General features: G+C 43.9%; 1 protein-coding gene across 4 annotated transcripts; it reads left to right on the forward strand.

Moving 5' to 3' along the window:
- The first annotated feature begins 570 nt into the window (after positions 1 to 570).
- On the forward strand, positions 571 to 25,374 carry TMBIM6 (transmembrane BAX inhibitor motif containing 6). 4 transcript variants are annotated; one of them, XM_025403537.1, is made up of 10 exons: positions 571 to 672; positions 13,270 to 13,355; positions 13,774 to 13,882; positions 16,364 to 16,484; positions 18,674 to 18,722; positions 18,834 to 18,931; positions 19,137 to 19,216; positions 19,689 to 19,789; positions 22,168 to 22,247; positions 23,349 to 25,374. In XM_025403537.1, coding segments are annotated over exons 2-10 (696 nt in total). In that variant the 5' UTR covers positions 571 to 672; positions 13,270 to 13,299; the 3' UTR covers positions 23,351 to 25,374. The 4 variants fall into 4 exon arrangements, with proteins under 4 accessions (XP_025259322.1, XP_025259319.1, XP_025259320.1 ...); XM_025403534.1 differs by having other exon boundaries at positions 22,168 to 22,243; positions 23,343 to 25,168; XM_025403535.1 differs by having other exon boundaries at positions 619 to 1,351; positions 22,168 to 22,243; positions 23,343 to 25,168.
- Positions 25,375 to 27,271: the final 1,897 nt, after the last annotated feature.

A 27,271-nucleotide genomic window follows, 5' to 3' on the forward strand; every position in this document is an offset into this window, starting at 1 on the left:
TGAGAATCATACCCTGGATATTTGTATTCCTTACTGAAAAGAACTGTTCTATTTTTCCAGAAAGTGGTTTCCTAAATTCTGGCTTTCCTCCTGTTCTCCTGGAATCTTGCTATTTCCTTCTCGCATACTCTAGAGAAGTGCTTTCAAAGGTGCTCTGAAGCTTACGCTTCACTGGTTTCACAGTAAATCGCCCCCTGTGAGGGCGCTTTTTTTTAATGTGTTCTCTGAATCGCTTTCCCAGTTTAACACTGCATGACAAGACTATAAAGCCAGAATCCCGAAACTGCAGCGCTACCCCTTCACAAGTCGTGGGGCTGTCCGGGGGGTAGCCTGCCCATTTTCACTTTCTCCACTAGAGGAAGCAGCGCACCGTGACCCTGGCTTACTACGGTAAGAAGGCGGAGACTTTTTGCTTCGACGGCGGTTGGTGGCCAGAGTCTTGATCGACAAGCTCAGGCCTCTGAACTAAGCAGCCGTTGTTTTTGCAGGTACAGCCAATGGAAAGGCAGAAGTGCGGTCAACGGCCAATGAGGACTGGTTTTAAGCGGACCACAGGGCGGGGCTTCCCTCGAGAGGCGGACGCCGGATAAAGGATCGGGAGCGGACGTGGGCGAGTCAGAGCACATCCGGTGTTAGAAGCGCCTGTAGGCCTTGGAGAGGCTGGTTAGGAAGGTACGTCTGGCGTTAGTACTGGGCGAACTGGGAGTGAGAAATGGAAAGGGAGTTAGCAGTTACTGTCTGAGCAAGAGTGGGAGTAGCTTCCGTCTGCGGACAGGTGGCACCTGAAGGAACGAGGCCCTGCTCGGAGACCAGACTCGGGAAAACTGGGCGGAGAGGGAAGCTAGGGAACTAGTGCTGCGCATGCGCAACAGTGCTGAAGCGGGGGGGGGGGGGGGGGGGGGGGGCGAGTCTGCGGGGTTTTGGGGGGGCGTCGAGGCCCCTATTCTGCCCCAGAGCGCTGGCGAAGGACCATTCTCAGCCCGCCTTTTCCTTTCTCCCGCTCCTCCTCCTCCACTAAGTGTAGACGCAGGGCCCCTTGGCCCAGCTTCGATCGCTCGAATTCAGAGCACGTCCTTCCGAGGTGAAGGAACGCGAAACCCCACCTAACCGATTGCTGTTTGGCTGCTGGCGGGTCCTCGGGTCGGGCTGACCCTGGGTGAGCGGCCTGGAGCCGAGTCTCGAGGTGGGGCCTGGCGGGCGGGTGATGTCACACTCTCTGTGACACGCGAGGCTCCTTAGTTACTTCTTAGCCAATGGCAGAGGCGGGAGGCGAGAGGAGGCTGGGGCTGGGGCTGCCTTCCCAGGCCCACGAAGAGGCCCCGCTCTGTTCGGATTGGTTACCTTTGGGCAGGTGAGGTGGCTTTGGTTTGTTTGGTCTTGAGCTTTTGTGGGCGTCTAAGTCTGCTCAGGAAGGGCGTCGTTGGGCAGTTTTTATCTTGGGCCTATTTGCTGGATCTGTGGTAACAGGCTTTGGTATCTTTGTATATTTACTAAGTGTAGAATTACTATCCCGTGCCAGCCTGGGCTGCTTGGGGTCATCAGCCTTTCGTTGACCACCCCCACAACAAAAATCACTATGAACTTGAGACTGTGTTCCAGCAATTTGTGAATGTGTAACCCAGTAGAAGGGCTGACTGTGCTTGAAACAGACAAGGATTTTAAGGTCAAAGGTAAATAAATGGTAAATGGACTTTTCTAGTTACTTACTGATATTTACGGTTTTTCTTTTGTATGTGTGGTTTAAGAATTTAATTCTGGAACGATATCGGAATTGCACAAACACATTTCTTATGGCCTGTGTATACACTTTTTTCCCCTGTAATTATTGTATTACACTCTTTGGTGTTTTCTTATTCCTTTTTGTTGTCTAATATTTTTTGTTCTGGCCTAAATATGTTGACGTTTAGATTGTCTGCCACTTTCCTCCAGTAGGGACAGAATAGTTGAACCCTTGGGAAATACAATCTGTACTTTGGATCCAGAGTTTCCTTCTTCCGTTATTCATCTGGTTGTGGAAACATGGCTTAGTACCTTCCTTCTTTTTTTTTTTTTTTTTTGAGGCGGAGCCTCACTGTTGCCCAGGCTAGAGAGCAGTGGCACAATCATGGCTCACTTGAACCTTGACCTCCCCTGCCTTAGGTGATCCTCCCACCCCAGCCTCCTGAGTAGCTAGGACCACAGGTGGACGTCACCAACTCCAGCTAATTTTTGTATTTTTTGTGGAGTTGGGGTTACACCATGTTGCCCAGGATGACCAACTCCTGTACTCAAGCGATTTATTTATTGTTATTACTACTATTATGGTTTTTTTGAGACATCTCACTTCCTTACCCAAGCTGGAGTGCAGTGGTGCAATCTCAGCTCACTGCAGCCTCCGCCTCCCGGGTTTTTGCAATTCTCATGCCTCAGCCTCCTAAGTAGCTGAGATTACAGGCTTACCACCACGCCCAGCTAATTTTTGTATTTTTAGTAGAGACGGGCTTTTGCCATGTTGTCCAGCCTGGTCTCAAACTCCTGACCTCAAGTGATTCGCCCGCCTCGACCTCCCAAAATGCTAGGATTACAAGTGTAATCCTTTCCTAAAGAATAAGAGTCGTCTCTCCTAAAGAATAAGAAAAGGTAAAATTAATCCAGATACTTAGCATTTTCAAGTTATTTCCCTGATTAAAGATATACTTCATGCTCTTTATACAAACGCTGAAAATACAGGAAAAATGTCATAGGAATCAATGTATGTTTTGGGAGTTTTTTGTTTTAAAGATTTGTCTTCACCTATGGCTGAAACTTACTTTTGAAAGCTTATATAAATGAAAACTTATTTTTTTACTGTAGGATGGAATAGTAAAAAGAGCACTAGACTATAGTGGTCAGAAGACCCCAAATCTGGTTCTGACTCTGCTATTTAACTTTCTGATGTTGGTCAAATCAATACTAATGTTTGTTTTAGTAGTTTACATTGATTTCACATAGATTTTCTTATTGGCATTCAGTAGAGCAGGTACTAATCATCATTATCTTACAGATGAGGAAGCTGAGATAACCTTAGGTAAAATGATTTTTCCTAGGTTATGTGGTAGAAAGTGGCAGCACTTGTGACACCAAATCCTGTCCTCTTGCCACTATTGCATTGCCTTTTTGAACTTAAAAAAGATGTATATTTAAAGTGGGCCTAATCTTGCCCTTTCTTCGTGGGTTGATGTGTGAGGATTAAAAGGCATATGTATATAAGAGCACCTTAAAAGTTTTAAATTTTATATAAATGTAGTCAGGAGTATTAGTATAGAAGGTACTACTGCTGGCCTGACGAGTTTCATTTTATTTCGTGAACTACCCAAGGGTATTAATTTCCTTTAGGGAAACCATTGAATATTCTGATGCTCTAACTTCTAATGTGTTTTCCTTTACTACTTTGACCTGGTTGTAGAATCTGGTAGAAGTGTCTTCTGCCACTCTGTTTTGTTCCCCCAGAGTTTCTAACCAAACTGCATGCAGCCCTTCGTAGTTTTTATACACATTTTGTTTTCCAAAGATGGTGTTCGAGACCAAGGAGAAGCCTGTCTCCTTGACTTTAAGGTTACTTGAGTGACCCCTTGAGGTAGGTTCCACTCTGAGCCAGCTGGGGAATGTTGACTTAAGGTTACAGCACTCTTGATCTGATAATAGGTTCTAAATTTGCTCTAGAGACTCTGTAGTGCTTATATCTTGGGGATAGCTGAGCTGAACCAGATGCAGACTCTGCCCTCAGGGTGAGAAGTTTCTGCACAATTAACTGGAATCCAAAACACTTGAAAAAGGAGCTTCAAGAGTGAGGGTGAAGTGGGTGTGCTGTTTGTCCTAATCTGTGTGTGCTCCCATTTGGGCTAAATATGGTGTTATTGGGGAGGGATTACTGGTTTATACTGGAAGAAGATTATTTAGGATTTTGGGGCCTTCTTAGGATTCAGTATCTGTCAAACAGTTGTTAATAGAGAAGGAGATGCAGTAGTGTCAAAGTTTGGTACAAAAAATAATTTATTGAAGGCAGTAGACATTTCCTCTCCAGTTACCGGTTTGGTTTTGAGGCAGCGCCCTAGAGAGATGGATTCAGTATTAGCTAATCCAGGGATTTGGGTCCAAGTTAAGGGAGAGGCTGGGACATCTAAGGTGTCCACCTGGGAAGATCAAAGCTCAGCCCTAGTTGAATGAAACACAATTCCTTGGATTGTTCCAAAACTGAACTGACCTACCTCCTGGGAGTGGCAGGGAAAGCACCAAGCTATTAAGCATTTACTTCATCAAATCCTTTACCATATCAGATTATCACTTAGTGGCTATTAGGCTGTCTCAAAATGCCCATGGCCCTGTGGGAGAAGAGCTATAGTATAAATGTGCTAGAGGAAAGGTATGCCATTTAAACAAAAGTACAGACAGACCCCAATTTATGATGATTTGACTTAAAGATTTTTTACTTTATAGTGATACGAAAGTTCTACTTGTTTGTTAGAAACTGTACTTCAGGCCGGGCACAGTGGCTCATGCCTGTAATCCCAGTACTTTGGGAGGCCGAGGTGGGCAGATCAGTTGAGGTCAGGAGTTCAAGACCAGCCTGGCCAACATGGCAAAACCCTGTCTCTACTTAAAATACAAAAATTAGCTGGGCGTGGTGGCACACGCCTGTAATCCCAGCTACTTGGGAGGCTAAGGCATGATAATCGCTTGAATCCGGGAGGCGGAGGTTGCAGTGAGCTGAGATCATACCACTGCACTCCAGCCTGGGCGACCGAGCGAGACTGTCTCAAAAAAATTAAAAAAAAAAAAAGAAACTATCCTTCAAATTTTGAATTTCCTTCTTTTCCCAGACTAGGGATATCTGGTATGATGCTTTTACATGAGATATTCAACACTTTATTATAAAGTAGGCTTTGTGTTAGATAGTTTTGCCCAACTTCAGACTAATGTAAGCGTTCTGGGCACATTTAAGGTAAGGTAGGCTAGGCTTAAGCTATAATGTTTGGTAGGTTATGTGTAGTAAATGCATAAATTACGATATTTTCATTTTACAATGGGATTATTGGGATGTAACTTCATTGTAAATCAAGCATCTGTACTTTTAACTAGTAATGAGATTTTTCAAGTGCCTTTACATTTCAGTTTATAATTTTCTTTTTTCTTTTTTCTTTTTTTTTTTTGAGATGGAGTCTCACTCTGTCACCCAGGCTGGAGTGCAATAGTGCCATCTTGGTTCACTGCAACCTCCGCCTCCCAGGTTCAAGCCGTTCTCCTGCCTCAGCCTCCCAAGTAGCTGGGATTACAGGCGCCCCCCACCACGCCCGGCTTATTTTTGTATTTTTAGTAGAGATGGGGTTTCACTGTGTTGGCTAGGCTGGCCTCGAACTCCTGACCTTGTGATCCTCCCACCTTGGCCTCCCAAAGTGCTGGGATTACAGGTGTGAGGCACCGTGCCCAGCCTATAATTTTCTTACCACCATCCGCCTCCGAAGTTATTACTATTATTATTATTATTATTATTTTTTTTTTTTTTTTGAGACAGGGTCTCACTCCCTCACCCAGGCTGGAGTGCAGTGGCACAGTCTTGGCTCACTGCAACCTCCACCTCCTGAGTTCACTCAATTCTCTGGTCTCAGCCTCCTGAGTAGCTGGAATTATACAGGCATGTGCCACCACACCCAACTAATTTTTGTATTTTTAGTAGAGATGGGCTTTTGCTGTGTTGGCTAGGCTGGTCTTGAACTCCTGACCTCATGCAATTTGCCTGCCTCCACCTCCCAAAGTGCTGGAATTATAGGTGTGAACTACCACACCTGGCCCCTCCAAATTAATTTTACTTAATATTGGGGTAAATATTAAGCCTTCAGGATACAGCTACCTGTGAGTTAATGGTTGAGTAATTTTTTAAAAAGTTAATTTACATGACATGTAAATTAGCCTGGGATAAATGTATTCTAAAACTAGACTTTTTCTTTCCTTTTTTTTTTTTTTTTTTGAAACAGAGTCTTAATCTGTCACCCAGGCTGGAATATAGTGGCGCAATCCCGGCTCACTGCAACCACATCCTCCTGGGTTCGAGCGATTCTCCTGCTCCAGCCTCCCGAGTAGCTGGGACTACAGGCATGCATCACTACACTTGGCTGTTTATTGTGTTTTTAGTAGAGACAGGGTTTCACCATGTTGGCCAGGCTGCTCTTGAACTCCTAACCTCAAGTGATTCGCCTGCCTCAGTCTCCCAAAATGCTGGGATTACAGGCTAAAACTAGACTTTTAAAAGAGAGAATAATCTACTGAAGACATTGTAGTAATGAGTACACCAGTAATAACAACGTTAGTACACCAGTAATAACAATGGCTACCATGTATTGAACTCATCCTGTGTACAAAGAGCTATTTTAAGAACTTTATTTGTATTATCTCACCTAATCTTCAACCTTATGAAGTAAGGAATGTTATGTATTAGTGTTTTACAAATGGTAGGCGAAACTGAAGTATAGTGAGGTTATGTGCCAGAAGCTTGCTGCGTGTCCCACTGCTAAGGAAATAACTAGGATTCATAAGTAGCAGACACTCTCAACCACTATGCAGGGGACATGGTTATACAGTGTATGAACATTACTCAGTAGTAAAAACTAATGAATGGAAAACTTTCTTGGCCAAAAACACAGAAGAAGAAAAGGAAGAGGAGGAAGAACTACTGAAAAATTACTAACAGTTCTTCCCCCTCCTTTTGTTTTTTTGAGACTGAGGCTGGCTGTCTGCCAAACTCTGCCTCCTGGGTTGAAACGATTTTCCTTTCCCAGCCTCCTGAGTAGCTGGGATTACAGGTGTCCACCACCATGCCGGGCTAATTTTTATATTTTCTTAGTAGAGACTGGGTTTTATTTGGCCAGGCTGGTCTCGAACTCCTGACCTCAGGTGATCCACCCATTTAGGCGTCCCAAAGTGCTGGGATTACAGGCACGAGCCGCCGTGCCCAGCCCTTTCCCCTCTTTTAAACCATGTGAGATTTTTCTTCTAAGTATCAGTTTGGTCCTTTCTAGATATGTGGGAACAAGGTTCAGGATGGTTGAATTAATACAACAGGAAACAAGAACCATGTAATTGACAAACTAATTTTTTTTTTTTTAATTTTATAAAACAGTTTTGCTGTGTTGCCCAGGCTGGGGTGCAGTGACATTTTTGCTCTGTTACCAGGCTGGAGTGAAGTGACGTGATGATGGCTCACTGCAGCCTAAAATTCCTGGGCTCAAGTAATTCTCCTTCCTCAGTCTCCCAAGTAGTTGGGACAATAGGCGCACACCACCACACCAAGCTAATTTTTTAATTTTTTGCAGAGATGAGGTCTTGCTGTGTTGTCCAGGCTGGTCTGGAACTCCTGGGCTCAAGCGACCCTCCCACCTTGGCTTCCCAAAGTGCTGGGCTCACAGGTGGGAGACACTGCCTGGCCTAATTTTTTTTTTTTTTTGGGAAGTGAACATAACCTTGAGATTTTTTTTTTTTTTTTTTTTTTTTTGAGACGGAGTCTTGCTCTGTCACCCAGGCTGGAGTGCAGTGGCCGGATCTCAGCTCACTGCAAGCTCCTCCTCTCGGGTTCACGCCATTCTCCTGCCTCAGCCTCCCGAGTAGCTGGGACTACAGGCACCCGCCACTTCGCCCGGCTAGTTTTTTGTATTTTTTAGTAGAGACGGGGTTTCACCATGTTAACCAGGATGGTCTCGATCTCCCGACCTCGTGATCCGCCCGTCTCGGCCTCCCAAAGTGCTGGGATTACAGGCTTGAGCCACCGCGCCCAGCCAACCTTGAGATTTTATTGCCTTCATAATAAAACATAAACATATTTAATTAAATGTATGAACAGTGTTTCTTTGACTTGCTGTTTTAATGTTGCTGTACACACTGAGGCTATGTCTGTCCTGCCTCCAGCATGCGTAGAATGCATACTAAACTGAATCCATGATAGTTTTGTTTTGCATAGCTTTTGGCTACTTCAGCATGTTTCATATTGACTGTAGTTCCTAGGTGTGTGGGAATAGGATTGAAGAGAATGGGGGTGGGGGTGTGTGTGTGTGTGTGTGTGTGTGTGTGTGTGTGTGTTTTCTTTTAGAGACGTAGTCTCGCACTGTCTCCTGTGCTGGAATGCAATGGCGTGATCTCAGTTCATTGCAACCTCCGCTTCCCTGGCTCAAGCGATTCTCCTGCCTCAGCCTCCCGAGTAACTGGGACTACAGGTGCCCGCCACCACACCCAGCTAATTTTTGTGGGTTTTTTTTTTTTTTTTTTTTTTTTTTTGAGAAGGAGTCTCACTCTGTCGCCCAGGCTAGAGTGCAGTGACTTGATCTCAGCTCACTGCAAGCTCCGCCTCCCAAGTTCACGCCATTCTCCTGGGAGGCTGGCTCAGCCTCCCGAGTAGCTGGGACTACAGGCGCCTGCCGCCACGCCCGGCTAATTTTTTGTTTTTTTTTTGTTTTTTTTTTGTTTTTTTTTAAGTAGAGATGGGGTTTCACCGTGTTAGCCAGGATGATCTCGATCTCCTGACCTTGTGATCTGCCCGTCTCGGCCTCCCAAAGTGCTGGGATTACAGGCTTGAGCCACCGCGCCCCGCCTAATTTTTGTATTTTTAATAGAGACGGGGTTTCACCATGTTGGCCAGGCTGATCTCGAACTCCTGACCTCGTGATCTGCTCACCTTGGCCTCCCAAAGTGCTGGGAGGAGCACAGGCGTGAGCCACCGCACCAGCCTGGTTTTTTGTTTGTTTGTTTGTTTGTTTTTTAAATTTAAGGCTGGACCCTTGATAATAGTCTTTCATTTTAGGACAAGGGTAAGGGAGATACCTAGAACAAAACAACAAGGCATTTAACATGACCTAGGTGTCCACTGCTAAGAATACCTGTCTCCTACCAGCCCCTGCTGTCCCTCCTTTCCCGAGGAGAAGCAGACCACAGGAATATCTAACTCAAAATAATTATGTTTACTTGAGTTTTTTCTTGGGAGAGCTGTGTATTAAACTCTTAGCTTTTTGTTTTTGCATGGCTCTGGCAGAGGAGGCTGATCATGGATACCACAGAATGACGACACTTCAGCAAAACTTTAGCAGTATGTACATGACATGTTGACAGCTTCAGGTTTTCCTCTCCTGGGATGAAGGCATAACAGGAGGCTCTGAATACAATGAGAGGAATTTGGTTATGATTAACACCTGAACATTTACTTCTCATTACAAGTGCAGTATAGGCAAAATTTCCACAACTCCAGGAGGCACTACCCACACTGTATTCTATGTAAATAACCCCTCTTTATTTTAGGGTTGAATTAGTAAGTAATAGGCTTAGAGGTGTGAAAGGACTGCTGTATTGAATTTTTTAGCAGCTTGTAATTTACTTTTTTTCTTTTTTTTTTTTTTTTTTTTTTTTTTTTTTTTGAGACGGAGTCTCGCTCTGTCGCCCAGGCTGGAGTGCAGTGGCCGGATCTCAGCTCACTGCAAGCTCCGCCTCCCGGGTTCCCGCCATTCTCCTGCCTCAGCCTCCCGAGTAGCTGGGACTACAGGCGCCCACAACCGCGCCCGGCTAATTTTTTTTGTATTTTTAGTAGAGACGAGGTTTCACCGTGGTCTCGATCTCCTGACCTTGTGATCCGCCCGCCTCGGCCTCCCAAAGTGCTGGGATTACAGGCGTGAGCCACCGCGCCCGGCCTACTTTTTTTCTTTATTGTGGTAAAATATACATAACATTTTAGTGTGTTTTTTTAAAAACAAAGATTTTCATTTATCTGTGGGTTCATGTGGGAAGTTAGTGAGTTACTTGGTTAATGGTGTTGAATGTAGTACTTCAAACCCTGTTAAGAGATGATTGCTCCTAGGATGGAAAATACTTGATATGAGAGCTGCTATTTTTGAGTTAAGTGCAACTTAATCTCGTTTGGCTGAGTTTGCATATCGGCCATTGAAATGTAGGTATCTTTTCTGAGCTTCACTAGTTGAAGCTAAGATTGAAACTTGGTAAGTTTATTTTATCTGGCAAAACTTGTCAGAACAGTTTGATCTCATTATTTATCTGTATATTCTTGTCTGTTTGGAACAGATCTGGAGCAAACTATCACATTTCTTTGATTCTAAGACCTATGTATTCCCTCTCATGTTTTAATGTTTTTGAAATTGTCATCAGTACATTGTATCATAAACATTAAATGTATACAGATGCTCCTCAAGACAGGGCTGCATCTGGAAAATCCCCATTGTAATTTGAAAATACCCTAAGTTGAAAATGTTGAAAATATTGTAAGTCGAAAATGTAAGTCCTTTTCTTTTTGTAAGTCATTTTTGTTTGTTTTTTGAAATGGAGTCTCGCTTTGTTGCCCAGGCTGGAGTACAGTAGTGTGATCTCGGCTTACTGCAACCTCCGCCTCTCGGATTCAAGCGATTTTCCTGCCTCAGCCTCCCAAGTAGCTGGGACTACAGGGGCATGCCACCATGCCCAGCTAATTTTTGTATTTTTAATAGAGATAGGGTTTTGCTGTGTTGGCCAGACTGGTCTCAAACTCCTGATGTCAAAGTGATCTACCTGTCAGCCTCCCAAAGTACTGGAATTACAGGTGTGAGCCACCGTGCCCAACCTGTAAGTCATTTTTGAGTTAATGAACTTTTAATTTACAATGGGTGTATCCAGATGTAACCCATCGCAAATCAAGGAGTGTACTGAATGAGTATCAATTTCTCCCAGTGATAGGTCAACCCTGGTAAGTCAGGGACCATCTGTGCTTTACCAGGTTTCTTTTTTTCTCCATAAAGCTATTAAAATTGCTGTGTGCACTTTTGCATCTACAATATTTGGTAGTTACATATTTTGCTTAAATTTTGAAATAGTGATATTGAAAAACAGAAGCTTTGGTTATTTTTTAATGATTTCAAACCATAAGCTTCTATTAAAGTGAAATTGCTATTTCACATCCGCGCCCCCGCCCCAACCAACACAGCCTTTGATGGTTTTGGATTTTCCATCAACAGTTGTTAAGAGAGAACCAGAAAGAGGCAGTCAGTACCCCCTGGGAAATGTCAGAGAGGTATCTGAGAAAGGGGAGTTTCTGCCATTCTCCCCTCGAACAGATTCCACTGAGCAGTGTCTGGTTGCCTGAGTGTTGCCACTTTCTTAGAATCCCCTGGGTGTTTGAGGATCCACCCCCTCCACCCCCCACCCTTCTTTAATTCTTGTAATTGGAAGCAAGAGGTTCTTTAGCGTTGCTGTTGTGAATACTGAGAAACTTGGCTCTGAAGGTTGCTTCAGTATTGTTGTAAGTGCCGTCTAGGGATGTCATTAGGGGTGTTAATGGGAAACCTTAAACAAAGATACTTTCCAGGTGATGAATTCTGCCATGCTGTAAGTGTGCTCTCTAGAGGACATATTCATATTCATCTTGGTTTTGGAAGGCTGTGGGTGGCCTTGTAACAACCTGCAATAATTGCACCATCTAGATCAAGAGGGCCCAGATCCCTGTAACTCAGAGGAGAGAGCAACAACCTTAGTAGGTTCTGCAGCTTCTCACTGTATCTGTCCTTAAGAACTGAACTAACAAAAGTTCTGAGGTGAGTAGTGATGTTGATGAGAGAAGGAAAGGAGAAATCAGAGAAGGCAAGCCAGCCATTGTGAGTATTTCATTTGTGGGAGAGAGCCTCAGGAAGCAAATGATGTTTATATCTTTCCACTGGCCCAGGATTCCTTAGGAAATTTGTTTGGGGACTGTAACTTTTATTACCTGGATGAATTGTTCTGAGTGTTGCTCTAGGTGCTCATTAGAGTGCTTCATTCAGTAGGTGGCCTTTCACATAACTTATCTTTTGTGTTTGAATCCCTTCCTCCCTGCCCCTCCTTTTCTGGTAGATTTAAAGTGGATGGGCATTAAGGCCCTGATAAGACTTTGGAGGATTTAGATTTAGAAAAGATGAAAGATCTTGACTCAATCTTTAGCACTGTAGATTGTACATGTTTACTTAGGATTGCATGTGAAATGGGGGAGGGAGCAAAACTTAAGAACTTGACTTTATGGTATTGATATGATCTAACCTGGATATAATTCAGTTTAAAAATGCTGTTTTTGACATTGAGACACTTGGCAAAAATCTGAATAAGGTCTGTAGATTAGAAATAGTATTGCATCGGTATTAATATCCTGATTTTGATCATTGCTTTCAGGATATACACACTGAAGTATTTAGGAGCACCGTGTCTTCGTGGTTAGGGAAAAATATTTTTACATCTCTCTATATATTGCTATATAGAGAGGGGATGAAGCAAATATGGTGAAATATTAGCATTTAGGAAATCTGGGTGAAGGTTGTACAGGAATTCTTGATACTGTTCCAGCCTTTCTGTAGGAAAGGTTCTGAAACTGTCAAAAAATACCCCCCAAAAATTATCCTTTCTGCGTAAATTCCTTTTTTATGGAGGTAGAAACCTTTCTTTTTATTAAAATTGTGAATCCTTTTCAGTTCAGTTCTTAAATGTATTAGGTGAGAAATTTTGATATGCATATATTTAAAATGGAAGTCTTAGTGCCAGACCCAGCTTTATATAGTCTTGTTTTGTTTTGTTTTGTTTTGTTTTTGAGGCGGAGTCTTGCCCTGTTACCCAGGCTGGAGTGCAGTGGCGCATCTTGGCTCACTGCAATCTCCACCTCCCGGGTTCAAGCAATTCTTCTGTCTTAGCCTCCCGAGTAGCTGGGATTGCAGGTATGCACCAACATACCCGGCTAATTTTTTGTATTTTCAGTAGAGACAGGGTTTCATCATGTTGGTCAGGCAAGTCTCGAACTCCTGACCTCAGGTGATCCGCCCACCTCAGCCTCTCAGAAGTGCTGGGATTACAGGCGTGAGCCACCATGCCCGACCGAGGGAATTCTTTAGCATCTTGAAACAATGACAAAATTGCTTTATGTGCCAATGTCTAGGTGCTTTTAACTAGATTGTTAATTGAGAATCTGTCTTACAAACTTTCTGCCTTTTAAAGGGGCAAATTGCCTTCTGAAAGAATAGAAATCAAATGGTAGTAACAAAATAGTTTGGGGGAGAAGAGGATGCATTCAATTCCTCTGTCCTCTTTAAAATGGTTGGCTATGATTGCAAATAACATTGTAGGACACATAAAAATAAAAATGGTTGTGTTAGGGCTGTAGAATTTTAGGCGAGTTTTCATCTTTCTGAACTTATATGTTGCCTTTTTTTTTTTTTAAATAAGCTGTTCGTGTGACTCCGTGTGACTCAATAACTCTAACCTTTCTTTCTTCTACAGAGTGGAGACTGTTGCACAGACTCTGGAACCATGAACATATTTGATCGAAAGATCAACTTTGATGCGCTTTTAAAATTTTCTCATATGTAAGTGTTTTGACGTTAACTGGTTTTGTACAGCATTTCTTGTCATATCTCTTTTTCCCTTTTCCGCGTTTATAACTTTTGTGTGTATAAGCTAATAAATTGGCCAGAATCCAGAGGACCTGATGAAAATGTCCAGATTCTACAGGTTGCTGTGTGGTTATTGGAAAGGCATTTTTTCTAGTTTGGGTACTGATTATTCATAATCTTGGGCATTTGGTCTTCCTCAGCATTTAAGATTCTGTTAACCTATTTTCAAAATATTATTTTTTATTATAATATGCTTTCCTAAAAGTATTTCAGACTATTTGTAACAGAACTTTTACATATTCCCAGAAAGGCAAAGAGATAAGTGATTCTTCTTAGCTTAAATATGAGATTGGTCTGGGAGTGATTGCTCTTACTCACATTCTTTTCTTAGAACCCCCTCAACGCAGCAGCACCTGAAGAAGGTCTATGCAAGTTTTGCCCTTTGTATGTTTGTGGCGGCTGCAGGGTCCTATGTCCATGTGGTCACTCATTTCATTCAGGTAAGAACGATTTTCTCTCCTGGTTGCTGTGGTACAAATTACATTAGGAAGAAACCAGCTCAGCAAGGTGGTCCAGGGACCCTGTTCCTCTCTTTAATCTTTATCAGTAGTTTAGGATTTAAACTCAGCCATTAAATCAGGACATGTAAAGCCATTTTAATTTTCTGGCAACCGTGCCCCCTGTAGATACTGAAAACAGAATGCCTTAACCTTGGCACTGAATGGTGTGCTGCTGACGTACAAGACCCCCACCCACTGAGTAGACGCATGATGTGCATGCTGGGATTCTTTTGCACAGAAGCCTTTTTTATCTTTTCCACCATTCTTCCTTTGCAAAACTCTGATTGTGTGATTAACTATCAGGAGAGGCAGGATTGAGATCTTTTTAAGGAATCGACCCCTTTTATTTTCTGATAACTGTTGCCTGCATGGTTGGGTAAAAAACCTTCAACAATTTGTTTTCCTGTATTGAGAGAGAATTTGGGTTTGGTCAACAGGAGTAGAAGGTACAGTTTGAGGAATAACCAGAAAGTTTGAAGACTCCTAACATAGTCTTGTCCCTTTGTAGAATATTCCTTTTAGCATAAATGTAGAGGTGGGCCTCTGTTGGCATTTGCTACTGCTGAGAACTATCTTTATGTTCAGGCATCTCCTGGCAGTGTGTGAAAAATTACTGTAGACACTCAAAAGATAGGGCTTTGATCGCTTGAGTTTTAGGCAAGGTTAGCCCTTAAATAAAGTAGTAAAATGCAATCAGTCCTTGTTATTCACAGATTCTATGTTTGTGAATTCACCTACTCATTAAAATTTGTAACCCCAAAATCAATACTCATGGCACTTTTTGCAGACAGGCACAGAGTGGTGGAAAAGTTGAGTCACCCTGCTATGCAGTGTTTTCAGCTGAGGTTGAACAAGACAGTGTTCTGCCTCCTTGTTTCAATTCTCATATTGTAAACAAATGTTCTTTTCATGATCATTTAGTGCCACTTTCTTTGTATTTTTGTGCTTTTAATTGGTGATTTTGCTGGGTTTCTTTGAGTGGAGGTCTTGGTGTGTTGTCCTGACTGGTCTCAAACTACTGGACTCAAGTGATCTCGCACCTTAGCCTCCCAAGTAGCTGGGATTACAAGCACATACCACCGTGCTTGGCTTAATTTTGCTGTTCAGAATGCAAACAGCATAGTGCTGAAGTGCTGTCTAGTATTCCTGAGTGCAGAAAGACCGTAATGTGCCTTATGAAGAAAATGTGTATATTAGATAAGCTTCATTCCGCCATGAGTTGTACTGCTGTTGTGACTGTGAGTTCAATGTTAAGGGATAAAAAATAATGTCAAATGAGGTGTCCTTAAACAGAAGCACACATAAAACAAGGTATCTATTGATCATTTGATGAAAATGTTTTGACCTTAGGCTTGCAGGAACCTACCTACCTTTTATTTCCCTCAGGAACAAGGGCTTACTAATTCATTGTCCACTGTGACTTTATAACATAAACACTGTGAATAATGAGAATAAACTTCTTCCTTTAAAGGAAGGAAGGAACTTCAGTGTCTACATCCATCCTTAATGATTTCTCTTTTTTCTAATGCCTGTAGCTTGTCCCACTTGCGTTTTTAAAAAAAGAAACACTTTTTTCTTACTACAAAGCTAATATGCGTTCATTTTAGAAAATTCAGAAAACAGACTAGCAATGAGAAGGAAGTATTTTAAAAACTTCCATAATCCTATCATCCAGAAATAACTACTGTTAACATTTTAGTACTTTACAGTCTTCTGTATATGTATGTGTCTTGGTGTTTTGGTTTTGGGGGGTTTGTTTGTTTGTTTCTGTTTTTTTGAGACGGAGTTTCACTCTTGTTGCCCAGGCTGGAGTGCAATGGCACGATCTTGGCTCACTGCAACCTCCACCTCCGCGGGTTCAAGCAATTCTCCTGCCTCAACCTCCCGAGTAGCTGGGATTACAGGCATGCGCCACCACGCCCGGCTGATTTTGTATTTTTAGTAGAGACCAGATTTCTCCATGTTGGTCAGGCTGGTCTCGAACTCCTGACCTCAGGTGATTCGCCCACATTGGCCTCCTAAAGTGCTGGGATTACAGGCGTGAGCCACTATGTTTTTTTTAAGTGATCAAAAAGGGATCGTTTCTATTTCTTCTACAGATGGAATCTACTTTAAGCACTTGTCACGTTGATTCATCCTTTCTGTTTTTTGGGCAGGACTCACTCATAGTTTGACTTGGGTAGTTGTACTGTAGTTGAAGCCAGAAGACCCTCCAGTATCCACCATGGTCCTGACTCTGTGCTTCAGGGCTTCTGGGTTCTCTCCTCAGCCTCATCCCTGAGAAAACACTACTTTTTCTCCTGCCTCCAGGTTATAAGCAAATGTTAGGAAGTTCAGACGAGTATTTGAACCCAATAAAGATGTCTTGCAAAATAAATTTGAAACTTTCAAGTGTTTAATGACTAATTCTGACTCTGACAGGCTGGCCTGCTGTCTGCCTTGGGCTCCCTGATATTGATGATTTGGCTGATGGCAACACCTCATAGCCATGAAACTGAGCAGAAAAGACTGGGACTTCTTGCTGGATTTGCTTTCCTTACAGGTACATTAAGGGATTTGTCTAATTTTGAGGGGTGAACTATATTTTCAGTATCTCTAAGCTCTCCACTCCTTTTTTTTTTTTTTTTTTTTTTTTGAGACAGTCTCCCTCTGTCACCCAGGCTAGAGAGTGCAGTAGTGTGATCTCGCCTCACTGCAACCTCTGCCTCCCGGGTTCAAGTGATTCTCCTGCCTCAGCCTCCCAAGTAACTGGGATTACAGGCATGTGCCACCACACCTGGCTAATTTTTGTGTTTTTAGTAGAGACAGGGTTTCACCATGTTGGCCAGGATGGTCTTGATCTCCTGATCTGCTTGCCTCGGCCTCCCAAAGTGCTGGGATTACAGACGTGAGCCACCACACCCAGCCTTTCTTTCTTTCTTTCTTTCTTTCTTTATTTATTTATTTATTTTGAGACTGAGTTTCACTCTTGTTGCCCAGACTGGATTGCGGTGGCATGATCTTGGCTCACTGCAACCTCCACCTCTGGGATTCAAGCGATTCTCTTGCCTCAGCCTCCTGAGTAGCTGGGATTACAGGCATCCACCACCACACTCGGCTAATTTTTTATATTTTTAGTAGAGATGGGGTTTCACTATGTTGGCCAGGCTGATCTCGAACCTCTGACCTCACGATCCGCCCACCTCGGCCTCCCAAAGTGCTGGGATTACAGGCATGAGCCACTGCCCCGGCCCTAATTCTGTATTTTAGTAGAGACGGGGTTTCACCCTGTTAGTCAGACTGGTCTCGAACTCCTGACCTCAGTAATCCACCTGCCTCAGCCTTCCAAAGTGCTGGGATTACAGACATGAGCCACTGTGCCTGGCCTTCCTGGCCTGCTTTCTAATTTCACATAGGTTCATTTTGTTTCCCCATCTATTAGGGGAAACTCTTTGTGAGTAACCACTATGACTCTACTTTTGTGTCCAAAAATAGCCATTGTGTACCTGAATGAATGAGGTTCAAGAGCTTAGGTGGCATAACCTATTAATAGTAGACATAGAACTTTTAATAAACTAGACCTGAGAATCTGACTTAGTTGCACCCACACTGGCAATTATCTTCTGTTCTGAGTCTTACAGACAGTGCATTAAAGCTATACATTGAGATCCATTGTGCAGGACACTTTGCTGATTCTCAAAAAAAAAAAAAGACACAGCTCCTGTAGAATTGTCATAAAGGAAGCAAGACTCAAGCTATGTAATAAAAATACTTGCAAAACAACATTTGAATTAGAACAGCTTGTTCTGAGTGATAGTCTAATATATGTAGTATTGGAGAAATTTTAGAAAGGAAGAGATTTAGGGATTAAGATTTTTGCATCAGGGCAAGCTAATTTTTGAAGGCATTAAGGGGTGGAATTATCAGAAGGGAAGAGGAAAGTAATTAGAATGAAAGAAATGTTGAAGCTGGAACAGGTTGCCCTCCCGTTGGCAGGTGTCCACCTACAAAACCAGTCTGGCCTTTGCTACAAAGGGGAGTCGGTCCTCCATGACAATAAGGTTGCTGGCCACAAGGCACTGTTTTGCTCTTTATCCTTTTTTTCTAATTCCTGATCTGGCCTATATTACCATCTCACATCACTCTAGCTCTGAAATGTTTGACATGCCTGCTTTATTTTCTTCTAATTTCTGTTCCCTCCCTGAGGTCATTCATGATTTTCAGCTAAAAGCACAATTTTGCAGCTATTTCTATTTAAAAAAAATAAGAAACAAAAACAAACACAGTCAAGTATACGTTTATTTTTTTATTTCGCCGCTCTGTCGCCCAGGCTGGAGTGCAGTGTCCGGATCTCAGCTCACTGCAAGCTCCGCCTCCCGGGTTTACACCATTCTCCTGCCTCAGCCTCCCGAGTAGCTGGTACTACAGGCGCCCGCCACCTTGCCCGTCTAGTTTTTTTGCATTTTTTAGTAGAAACAGGGTTTCACTGTGTTAGCCAGGATGGTCTCGAGCTCCTGACCTCGTGATCCGCCCGTCTCGGCCTCCCAAAGTGCTGGGATTACAGGCTTGAGCCACGGCGCCCAGCCAAGTATACATTTTATTGAAAACAATTACAGAGGGGAGAGAGATTTAACTCTTTAGTCCACGTTTGTTAAGAGCATAAGTATGCCTATACTTTGGGATCAGCTTTTGGATGAGGATCCTATTCAAGAATTGATGGTAATACTGTTTTCTGGGTTTTTTGTTTTCTAGGAGTTGGCCTGGGCCCTGCCCTGGAATTTTGTATTGCTCTCAACCCCAGGTAACTCTTTTGGTCATGTCTAATGTGCTTTTATCTTTATGAATATACCTTCATATATATATACCTTCCTAATATGTATACCCTTAATCTAATGGTCTTTTTCTCTAACAGCATCCTTCCCACCGCTTTCATGGGCACAGCAATGATCTTCACCTGCTTCACCCTCAGTGCACTCTATGCCAGGCGCCGTAGCTACCTCTTTCTGGGAGGTAAGTGTGAACTGGCAAACAGGGAATGGGGGCTCCTCTTTAGCCAGAATTCTCACTAGTACTCCTTCCTTACCCCTAACTCCTTTGCGACTATTGAATTGAGATTAAAAACCTTCATTCTGGGGAAAGTTAAGGAATGGCTTTAATGGAATTGCTTTACTTTGCTTTGGCTTTTCTCAAGACAGCTTTTTGCTGTGTCTTATAGGTATCTTGATGTCAGCCCTGAGCCTGTTGCTTTTGTCTTCCGTGGGGAATGTTTTCTTTGGATCCATTTGGCTTTTCCAGGTAAGACTTTGCCTAGAACTTGCTAGCAGCCGTTTGCCTCACACTTCTTTTCTTTTCTCTTTCTTTCTTTCCTTTTCTTTCTACTTCTTTCTGTACTACTTTGGGCAGTGCTCTCTAAGCCTTCCCATTATCCTTCATAGGATGGAGCCTTCTGCCACAAGTGAAAACAGGCTGCACAAGGTTAGGCATTGCTAAGAGAGAATGGTTTGCTCAGACACCATTTTTGTAAGGCCAGTCTGGCAGTGGCTGCTTGTTAAAATGATTGAAACTCTTCCAGTGACCAGTGCAGTGTTGTGCCTAGGGAAGTAATGTGGTCTTCCCTAGGCTGCAGTTCTCATGAATGGTAATGTTCATAGGGTTCACATTTGATGTACGTTCAAGTGGCCATGAGCCAGAAAGTATGACTGTTTTTTTTTTTTTTTTTTCACTGCAACTTCTGCTATATAGTAACTTCATCTCGTACATTTGTTAGGCAAACCTGTATGTGGGACTGGTGGTCATGTGTGGCTTTGTCCTTTTTGATACTCAACTCATTATTGAAAAGGCCGAAAATGGAGATCAAGATTATATCTGGTGAGTGTGGGAACTAGTCTTTAACAAGCATGAAGGTTGAGGCATACTGTTCCACAGCTGAACTTAGGTTGGCATTGGCTGAACATAGGTGGCCAAGCTTTGGGAGTGTATGTGGTAGGAAACCCACGGTTTTGGAACTGTGTACCGTAATCTTCCTCAATTCCTGAAAGACTTCACATTTTTTTAAAATCTGGCCTAATAGGCCCGATGTGGTGGCTCACACCTATAATCCCAGCACTTTGGGAGGCTGAGGCAGCTGGATCGCTTGAGCTCAGACGTTTGAGACCAGCCTGGGCAACATGGCAAAATCCCATCTCTACTAAAAATATTAAAAAATAAACTGGGCGTAGTGGCACATGTATATCATCCCAGCTACTCAGGATGCTGAGGCACAAGAATCATTTGAACCTAGGAGGTGGAGGTTGAAGTGAGCCAAGATTGCGCCACTGCACTCCAGCCTGGCAACAGAGCAAGACCCTGTCTCAAAAAAAAAAAAAAAAGTGTGGGGACCAGGCGCAGTGGCTCACGCCTATAATCCCAGCACTTTGGGAGACTGAGGTGGGCAGATCACAAGATCAGGAGATCAAGACCACCCTGGCTAACACAGTGAAACCCCGTCTCTACTGAAAATACAAAAAATTAGCCAGGTGTGGTGGCGGGTGCCTGTAGTCCCAGCTAGTCAGGAGGCTGAGGCAGGAGAATGGTGTGAACCTGGGAGGCCAAGGTTGCAGTGAGTGGAGATCGCACCACTGCTGGACGACAGAGCGAGACTCTGTCTCAAAAAAAAAAAAAAGTGTTGGAGGGTGGCTGATATATTTATATACCCATAGTGGCTGCCTCCAGACAGAAGCGAGGGAGATCTTTATCCTTTTCCTTTCTATACTTCTGTATTCTTTAAACAATGAGCAGAAGATACACTCTGTTTTTAGAGGCAGGGTCTCACTCTGTTGCCTAGGCAGTAAGTAGTGTGCTGTGAACACAGCTCGCTGCAGCCTGAATTTCCTGTGCTCAAGCAGTCCTTCTGCCTCAGCCTCTTGAGTATCTGGGACAACAGGCACATGTGACCATGCCAGGGTAATTTATTTTTTGTAGAGATGGGGTCTTACCATATTGCCCAGATTGGTCTCAAGCATTCCTCCTGCCTTGGTCTCCCAAGGTGTTGGGATTACAGGCTTGAGCCACCATACCCAGCTACTTTGTTTTTTTTTTTTTTTTTTTTTTTTTTAGACAGAGTCTTGCTCTGTCACCCAGGCTGGAGTGCAGTGGCACAATCTCAGCTCACTGCAACCTCTGCCTCCTGGGTTCAAGCAATTCTCGTGCCTCAGCCTCCCTAGTAGCTGGGATTACAAGTGCTCTCCACCATGTCCAGCTAATTTTTGTAATTTTAGTAGAGATGAGGTTTTGCCATGTTGTCCCTTGAGGACATGGTCTCAAACTCTTGGCCTCAAGCAATCTGCCTTCCTCAGCCTCCCACAGTGGTGGGATTACAGGCATGGGCCACCATGCCCAGCTCACTTTTTTTTTTTTGAAACAGTTTCGCTCTTGTTGCCTAGGCTGGAGTGCAGTGTGCGATCTTGGCTCACTGCAACCGTTGCCTCCTGGGTTCAGGTGATTCTCCTGCCTCAGCCTCCTGAGTAGCTGGGATTACAGGCATGCACCACCATGCCTGGCTAATTTTGTGTTTTTGGTAGAGATGGAATTTCTCCATGTTGGTCAGGCTGGTCTCGAACTCCGTACTCTGGTGATCCACCCACCTCGGCCTCCCAAAGTGCTGGGATTACAGGTGTGAGCCACTGCACCTGGCACTTTTTTCTTTTTTAATGTAGTGATTCTCTCAAAGTCTCATGACTAATTAGTGGTAGTTAAAGGTTCAGACTTGGACCTCTGCAGAGTCCAAAGCTCTTGAGACAAGGCTTGCTGTCACCCAGGCTACAGTAGGAGAGGCACTGTCATGGCTCACTGCAGACTCAGTCTCCCTCGGTTCAGGTGTTCCTCCCACCTCAGCCTCCTCAGTAGCTGGGATTGCAGGCGCATGCCAGCATGCCCTGCTAATTTTTGTAGAGACAGGATTTTGCTGTGTTACCCAGCTTGGTGTCGAACTCCTGGGCTCAAGCAATCCACCTCCCTCAGCCTCCCAAGATGTTGGGATTACAGGCATGAGCCACTGTGCCCGGCCCAGTCTCTTTTCTGTATGCTGCATGACTTCGATGAGTCTGAAAGGATCTCAGAAACCCAAGTTTTACTTCCTTAGTTGGGGGTAAAGTGTGGGAGAAGCTGGCTCGTGGGGGTGGGAGTGGGGTTTATATTCTGCATCTTTGTGAGCTTGTGGATAAAAGAAAGTCTGAAGTACAGATCCTAATCTGGTTCTTGCCTTTCAGGCACTGCATTGATCTCTTCTTAGATTTTGTTACTCTCTTCAGAAAACTCATGATGATCCTGGCCATGAATGAAAAGGTTTGTTAGCCCTGTCACCCAAAGATGAGAGAATAATGGCTTCTGAGCTTAGCATGTGTGTATACTTCAGATTTGAAAACTTGCTCACACACTGTGTTAGGTCCAGGGTAACTGTAAGCAGGCCACTGAGTAAGAGGTAAACTATAAGTCTTCAGTTGTTAGAGAAAAAGCAACAAGTGAAAAAAAAATTTTTTTAAACTAATTCCTGAGCTTAGCATAAAAGGGAAAAAAGCTTCAGTGGGCAGTAAACACAACCTACTATATGAATAATTTAAAGGCTGTATAGTTGTGACTCAGAAAGGTATTGTGGAGGACACTGCAAATTTCAGAAGTAGACTAATATTATCCATTTGTTAGTCTTTGTTTTTTTTCCAAGGAAGCATTCTATATGGGGCTAATGAGTATCCAACATAGTCTAGTTCAGCAGTGGGGGAAACAACTGAAATGAGCTTTCCTTTACAGACCTTATGGAGCTCAGAGATAGCACAGTGGTAGTGGGAGCAGCTGACCAGATAGGGTTGCTGGCTCTGTCTGGGCTGTGCCATGGTTGGACTGAGCACTAGGCAGATGTGCTAGTTTCAGAACGAGCAACCCAATTTTTATTCCTTTATACATTGGGCTTCCACCCAAGATTGAATGAAGAATTCTGCTGGACCAAATTATTTCTGAATGTCAGTTTATGCCAAAGAGTCATGCTCACTTTGCAGAGGGGAGCACTTCTCAGGCCTAATGGATGGTTGGTGGTCTTGGCCTCTAGTTTCACTCTTTTAGGATAGAGCGCCATCTGCAGTCTTCACTGTTGGGATTTGAGCTGTGGTGGCTGTGAATAGCCTAGAACGGTCAGGCAGCCCACCTAGGCACTCCTGGGGTTGGGGTGGGGACATCTGCTTAACCTTTATTTTCAGTTGGTCTGTTGGCAACTTTGGGAACCACCAGTAAGACGTGGTTAAGATTCAGTTTTTGCTGAGCCAAGGAAGCATTTCTCATTTCTTTTTAATTGTCTGGCTCACTTCTAGTCCCTAAGTACATGCTCACTCAAGAGTTTCAGCTTGAATGTCAAATGTCAAAAATTAATTGGGTGATTTTTCTCTATTTCTAGGATAAGAAGAAAGAGAAGAAATGAAGTGACCATCCAGCCTTTCCCAATTTGACTTCCTCTCCTTCCACCCCTCATTTCCTTTTTGCACACATTACAGGTGGTGTGTTCTGTGATAATGAAAAGCATCAGAAAAGCTTTTGTACTTTGTGGTTTCCTCTATTTTGAATTTTTTGATCAAAAAATGGATTAGCAGAATATAGTTTGGAGTTTGGCTTCATCTTCCTGGGGTTCTCCTCACTCCCTTTTTTGTCAACCCCATCTGTAGCCTCTTCCTCTACTTAGGCAGTCGACCCGCTATGATGAGGAGTGGGACCAGCAGAGGGCGCTAACTTCAGAAGTCGCTTTCCCACCAGTGGACCTGAACTGTTCGGTAGCGCCACCCGGCCCTTCCTTCCTCATCGCTGTTTGGTATGCGCACAGTTCCTGTGGGACTGGGCCATGAGTTTTCCATTGGAAAGAAATTCAGTGGTTCCATTGTTAACTTAGCCTCATATCTGAACTGTCAGGCCCTACAAAGAAAATGGAGAGCCTCTTCTGGTGGATGCTTTGCTTCCTCTGAGCTGCCCATGCTGGTCTGGCAAACACCTTTCTGCTTTGCCTTCACAAAAGTAATGTGTTCCCTTTCCCATCCCTTGCCTGATCCTCAGGGAGTCAGCCTGCTTCCATCCATGGGTGGGAAGACTTCAGCACAAAGGGAAGACTAATTCTTGTCAGGCATTTTTGAAAAGGCTGATTATGTGTATCAAGGTACAGCATCGTAGGGTTCCCCTAAACTTGCCCTGTTTTTGTTTTTTTAGTTGGTTATCCCCTTACTGAGTGGCCTCTACTAAGTGGCTGTGATTAAATGTCTGAGCAAGGATAGGGAAGGGGAATGGTTGAGCCTCTGGAGCTCATTGTAACCAATCCTGCCAGACCTGTTTGGGGCAGCAGGGAACAAACCTAGATAAGGACCTGTTTGGGGCGGTGGGAAGCAAAATCTCCTTTACCAACCAAGCAGTTCCTTGTTCACATCAACAGAATGGGGCTGTGATAACTTAGGAGGCAGCAATCCAATAGTCCTTCAGTGCATTTTAGTCTGTCCCCAACTGACCACCAGTAGGTAGTGTCAAGCCAGAGACTCAGGGCAGTAGATAAATGTTCATTTTACTGATGCACTTTAGTTTTTGGTCTGTTACCTGTTTTCCAGAAATTTGTGGCCTTTTAGGCGGGAGTTAGGTGACCAAACCAGTGACAGCCCCAATCCCTGCAGTTTTGTGGCTTCCAGTGTGGGTGGACAGTCCTGATGGGGATCTCCGGCTCCTTCACTGTGGGCTGCCACAGACAGCTGCCCACAGAAGGGCCAGTGTTGGGAGTGTTGTGGCTCTGAGCTGCTCTACAGAGCCTCAGTGTAAGGGGATTGAGCCATTGAAAGCTCATTACCAATAGGACATAATTTTTGGCTCTCTATTCACAACCAGTGCACAGATTGATACGGTGGCCTCAGGTTCACAGTGCACCATGTTACTGTGCTATCCCATGAAACCATTTGTTCCCAAGTTGTGTTTATTCCTGAAGTGACACGCCACCCAAAAAGGCTCACTTTGACTGAGGATGCTGTCCTCTGATGTAGCTGCTGCCTCCAGCCTCTGGCTAGAGAACTTACTAAAGGGACTTCCTTCCTGTTAAACCCCTGTTAACAGCTCTCCATAAATTTGGTGATTCTCTGCCAGGTCTAAAAATTTGAGTTACATCTCCTGAAGCCAAACTCCACCTTCTGTGCTTTTTTGCTTGGGATAATGGAGTTTTTCTTTTAGAAACAGTGCCAAGAATGACAAGATATTAAAAAACAACAAAAAAACTACTTTTAAAGAAAATGCCTAACAGATTTTTAATACAGTTATCTCTAATTACCACTTTATTTTCTAGTTCCTTGATTTTCAGCTCAGGCTGCATTCTAACTCATACTGTGAAGACAAAGGTGTTTTTGATTCAGAAATATATGAAATCTACGTAGTCTTAATTTGTAAAAAATAAAGAAAATTCCTTAACCTTTCCTGGTGTTTGTGTTAAATTCAAGGGTACAGCTGGTCATGGAACTTGTGATACTGCCAGGTTTGCTAGTGGGGGCTGGGAGTGGGACACAATTGAGTTCGTGTCATAAGTATGAATGGTGACAAAGACCCCCACTTAGACCTGCCACTCTGTAGCCCCAACATGCCACAAATGTTGAGAATTTTCTCTGTCAAATATGTAGGCCAGTTTTGTTTCCAGTCCTCTCCACCCGCTGCCACCTTTGCTGTATGTTGTTTGTGGTGGTATGTGCATTTGGTTCAGATGTGCAGCCAAGCTTTGGAATTTGAGGATGCATAATGGGAAAAAAGGCAAATGATACCCACTAATTCTGCAAGTATTTTGTTGACCCACTGCTGCCAGGCTGTATTTTAAGTGCATTAGTTAATAAAAGTGTAAAAGTTGGCCAGTCATGGTGGCTCACACCTGTAATCACAGCACTTTGGGAGGAGAAGGTGGGCAGATCTCCTGAGGTCAGGAGTTAAAGACCAGCCTGGCCAACATGATGAAACCCCATCTCTACTAAATACACCCAAAAAAATAGTGGTGGGCACCTGTAAACCCAGCTACTTGGGAGGCTGAGGCAGGAGAATTACTTGAACCTGGGGAGGTGAGTTGCAGTGAGCTGAGATGCACCACTGCATTCCAGCCTGGGTGACAGACTTCGTCTCCAAAAAAAGTTGGACAGGTGCAGTGGCTCACGCCTGTAATCCCAGCATTTTGGGAGATTGAGGTGGGTGGATCACCTGAGGTCAGGAGTTTTGAGACCAGCCTGGCCAATATGGTGAAACCCTGTCTCAACTAAAAATACACACACAAAAAAAACCCGGCGTGGTGGCGGGCGCCTTTAGTGCCAGCTACTCGGGAGGCTGAGGCAGGGGAATCACTTGTGCCTGGGAGGCAGAGATAGCAGTGAGCCGAGATTGTGCCACTGCACTCCAGCCTGAGCGAGACTCCATCTCAAAAAGTCCTTGTCCTCATAGTTTAGATAGGAGATTATCAATTGGGACTTGGGTTACAATCAGGTTGCTCAATTCTGTGTGTGTGTGTGTGTTTTGATTTTTGAAGACAGGGTCATGGTCTTGCCCTGTCACCCAGGCTGTAGTGCAGTGATGCGATCATGGCTCACAGCAACCTCAGTCACCTGAGCTCAAGTGATCCGCCTCAGCCTCCCGAGTAGCTGGGACCACAGGTGCATGCCACTGCACCCAGCTAATTTAGTTTTTGTAGAGATGGGATCTACAACTCCTGTTCCTCAAACGATGCACCTTGGTCTCCGAAAGTGCCAGGATTATAGGCTTGAGTCACCGTGCCCAGCCTAGTTGCTCAATTTTACCATGCTTGTTCTTGGCATATTCATTGTAGACCCAGGCCTTTATGTTAGAATTTGACCATTCTGACTGGTTCATGTAAGTTACTCCCAGTTGACCTGTTTGGACTCCACATGTGCCCATGCCAACTAAGGATAGCCATTTTCCTTAAGCTTGGGAAATAATTTCTTAAGCATCTTTTCTCTCTTGCTGACTTTGAGACACTCTCAAAGACTGGTCTTAAAGACTCTTTAAAGCCCCCATTTTATCCTTGCTGGGGGAGAAGTGCAAGGTGCAACACGTTTTGAGTGTTTACAAGGTCAGGCAGTGTACAAAGTGCCTTAGATGGATTGCTTAACATCCCCAATAATTTAAGAAGATGGTGTATTTACTACATAACCGCCAGTTATTTCCAAGGTCATGCCGGCAGGCAGTGACTGGCAGATGTGTGTCCAGAAGGAATCTAGGCACACTGTCTCCAGAGCCCCTACCCTTCACTGTTTACCCATGTAAGCAGCATTAAGGTTAGTCCTGCTGCGCTGGAGTCACCTTTTCCACCCTGACCTGCAT

The sequence above is a fragment of the Theropithecus gelada genome, chromosome 11, assembly GCF_003255815.1.
Source record: "Theropithecus gelada isolate Dixy chromosome 11, Tgel_1.0, whole genome shotgun sequence".
NCBI lineage: Eukaryota > Metazoa > Chordata > Mammalia > Primates > Cercopithecidae > Theropithecus > Theropithecus gelada.

Bases quoted from the DNA above. Each gene is read 5' to 3' on its own strand.
- TMBIM6 (XM_025403534.1), top strand. From the start codon at position 13,300: ATGAACATATTTGATCGAAAGATCAACTTTGATGCGCTTTTAAAATTT. The intron at 19,217-19,688 runs GTAAGACTTTGC...TACATTTGTTAG, and splicing joins GATCCATTTGGCTTTTCCAG to GCAAACCTGTATGTGGGACT. The intron at 22,244-23,342 runs GTTTGTTAGCCC...CTCTATTTCTAG, and splicing joins TCCTGGCCATGAATGAAAAG to GATAAGAAGAAAGAGAAGAA.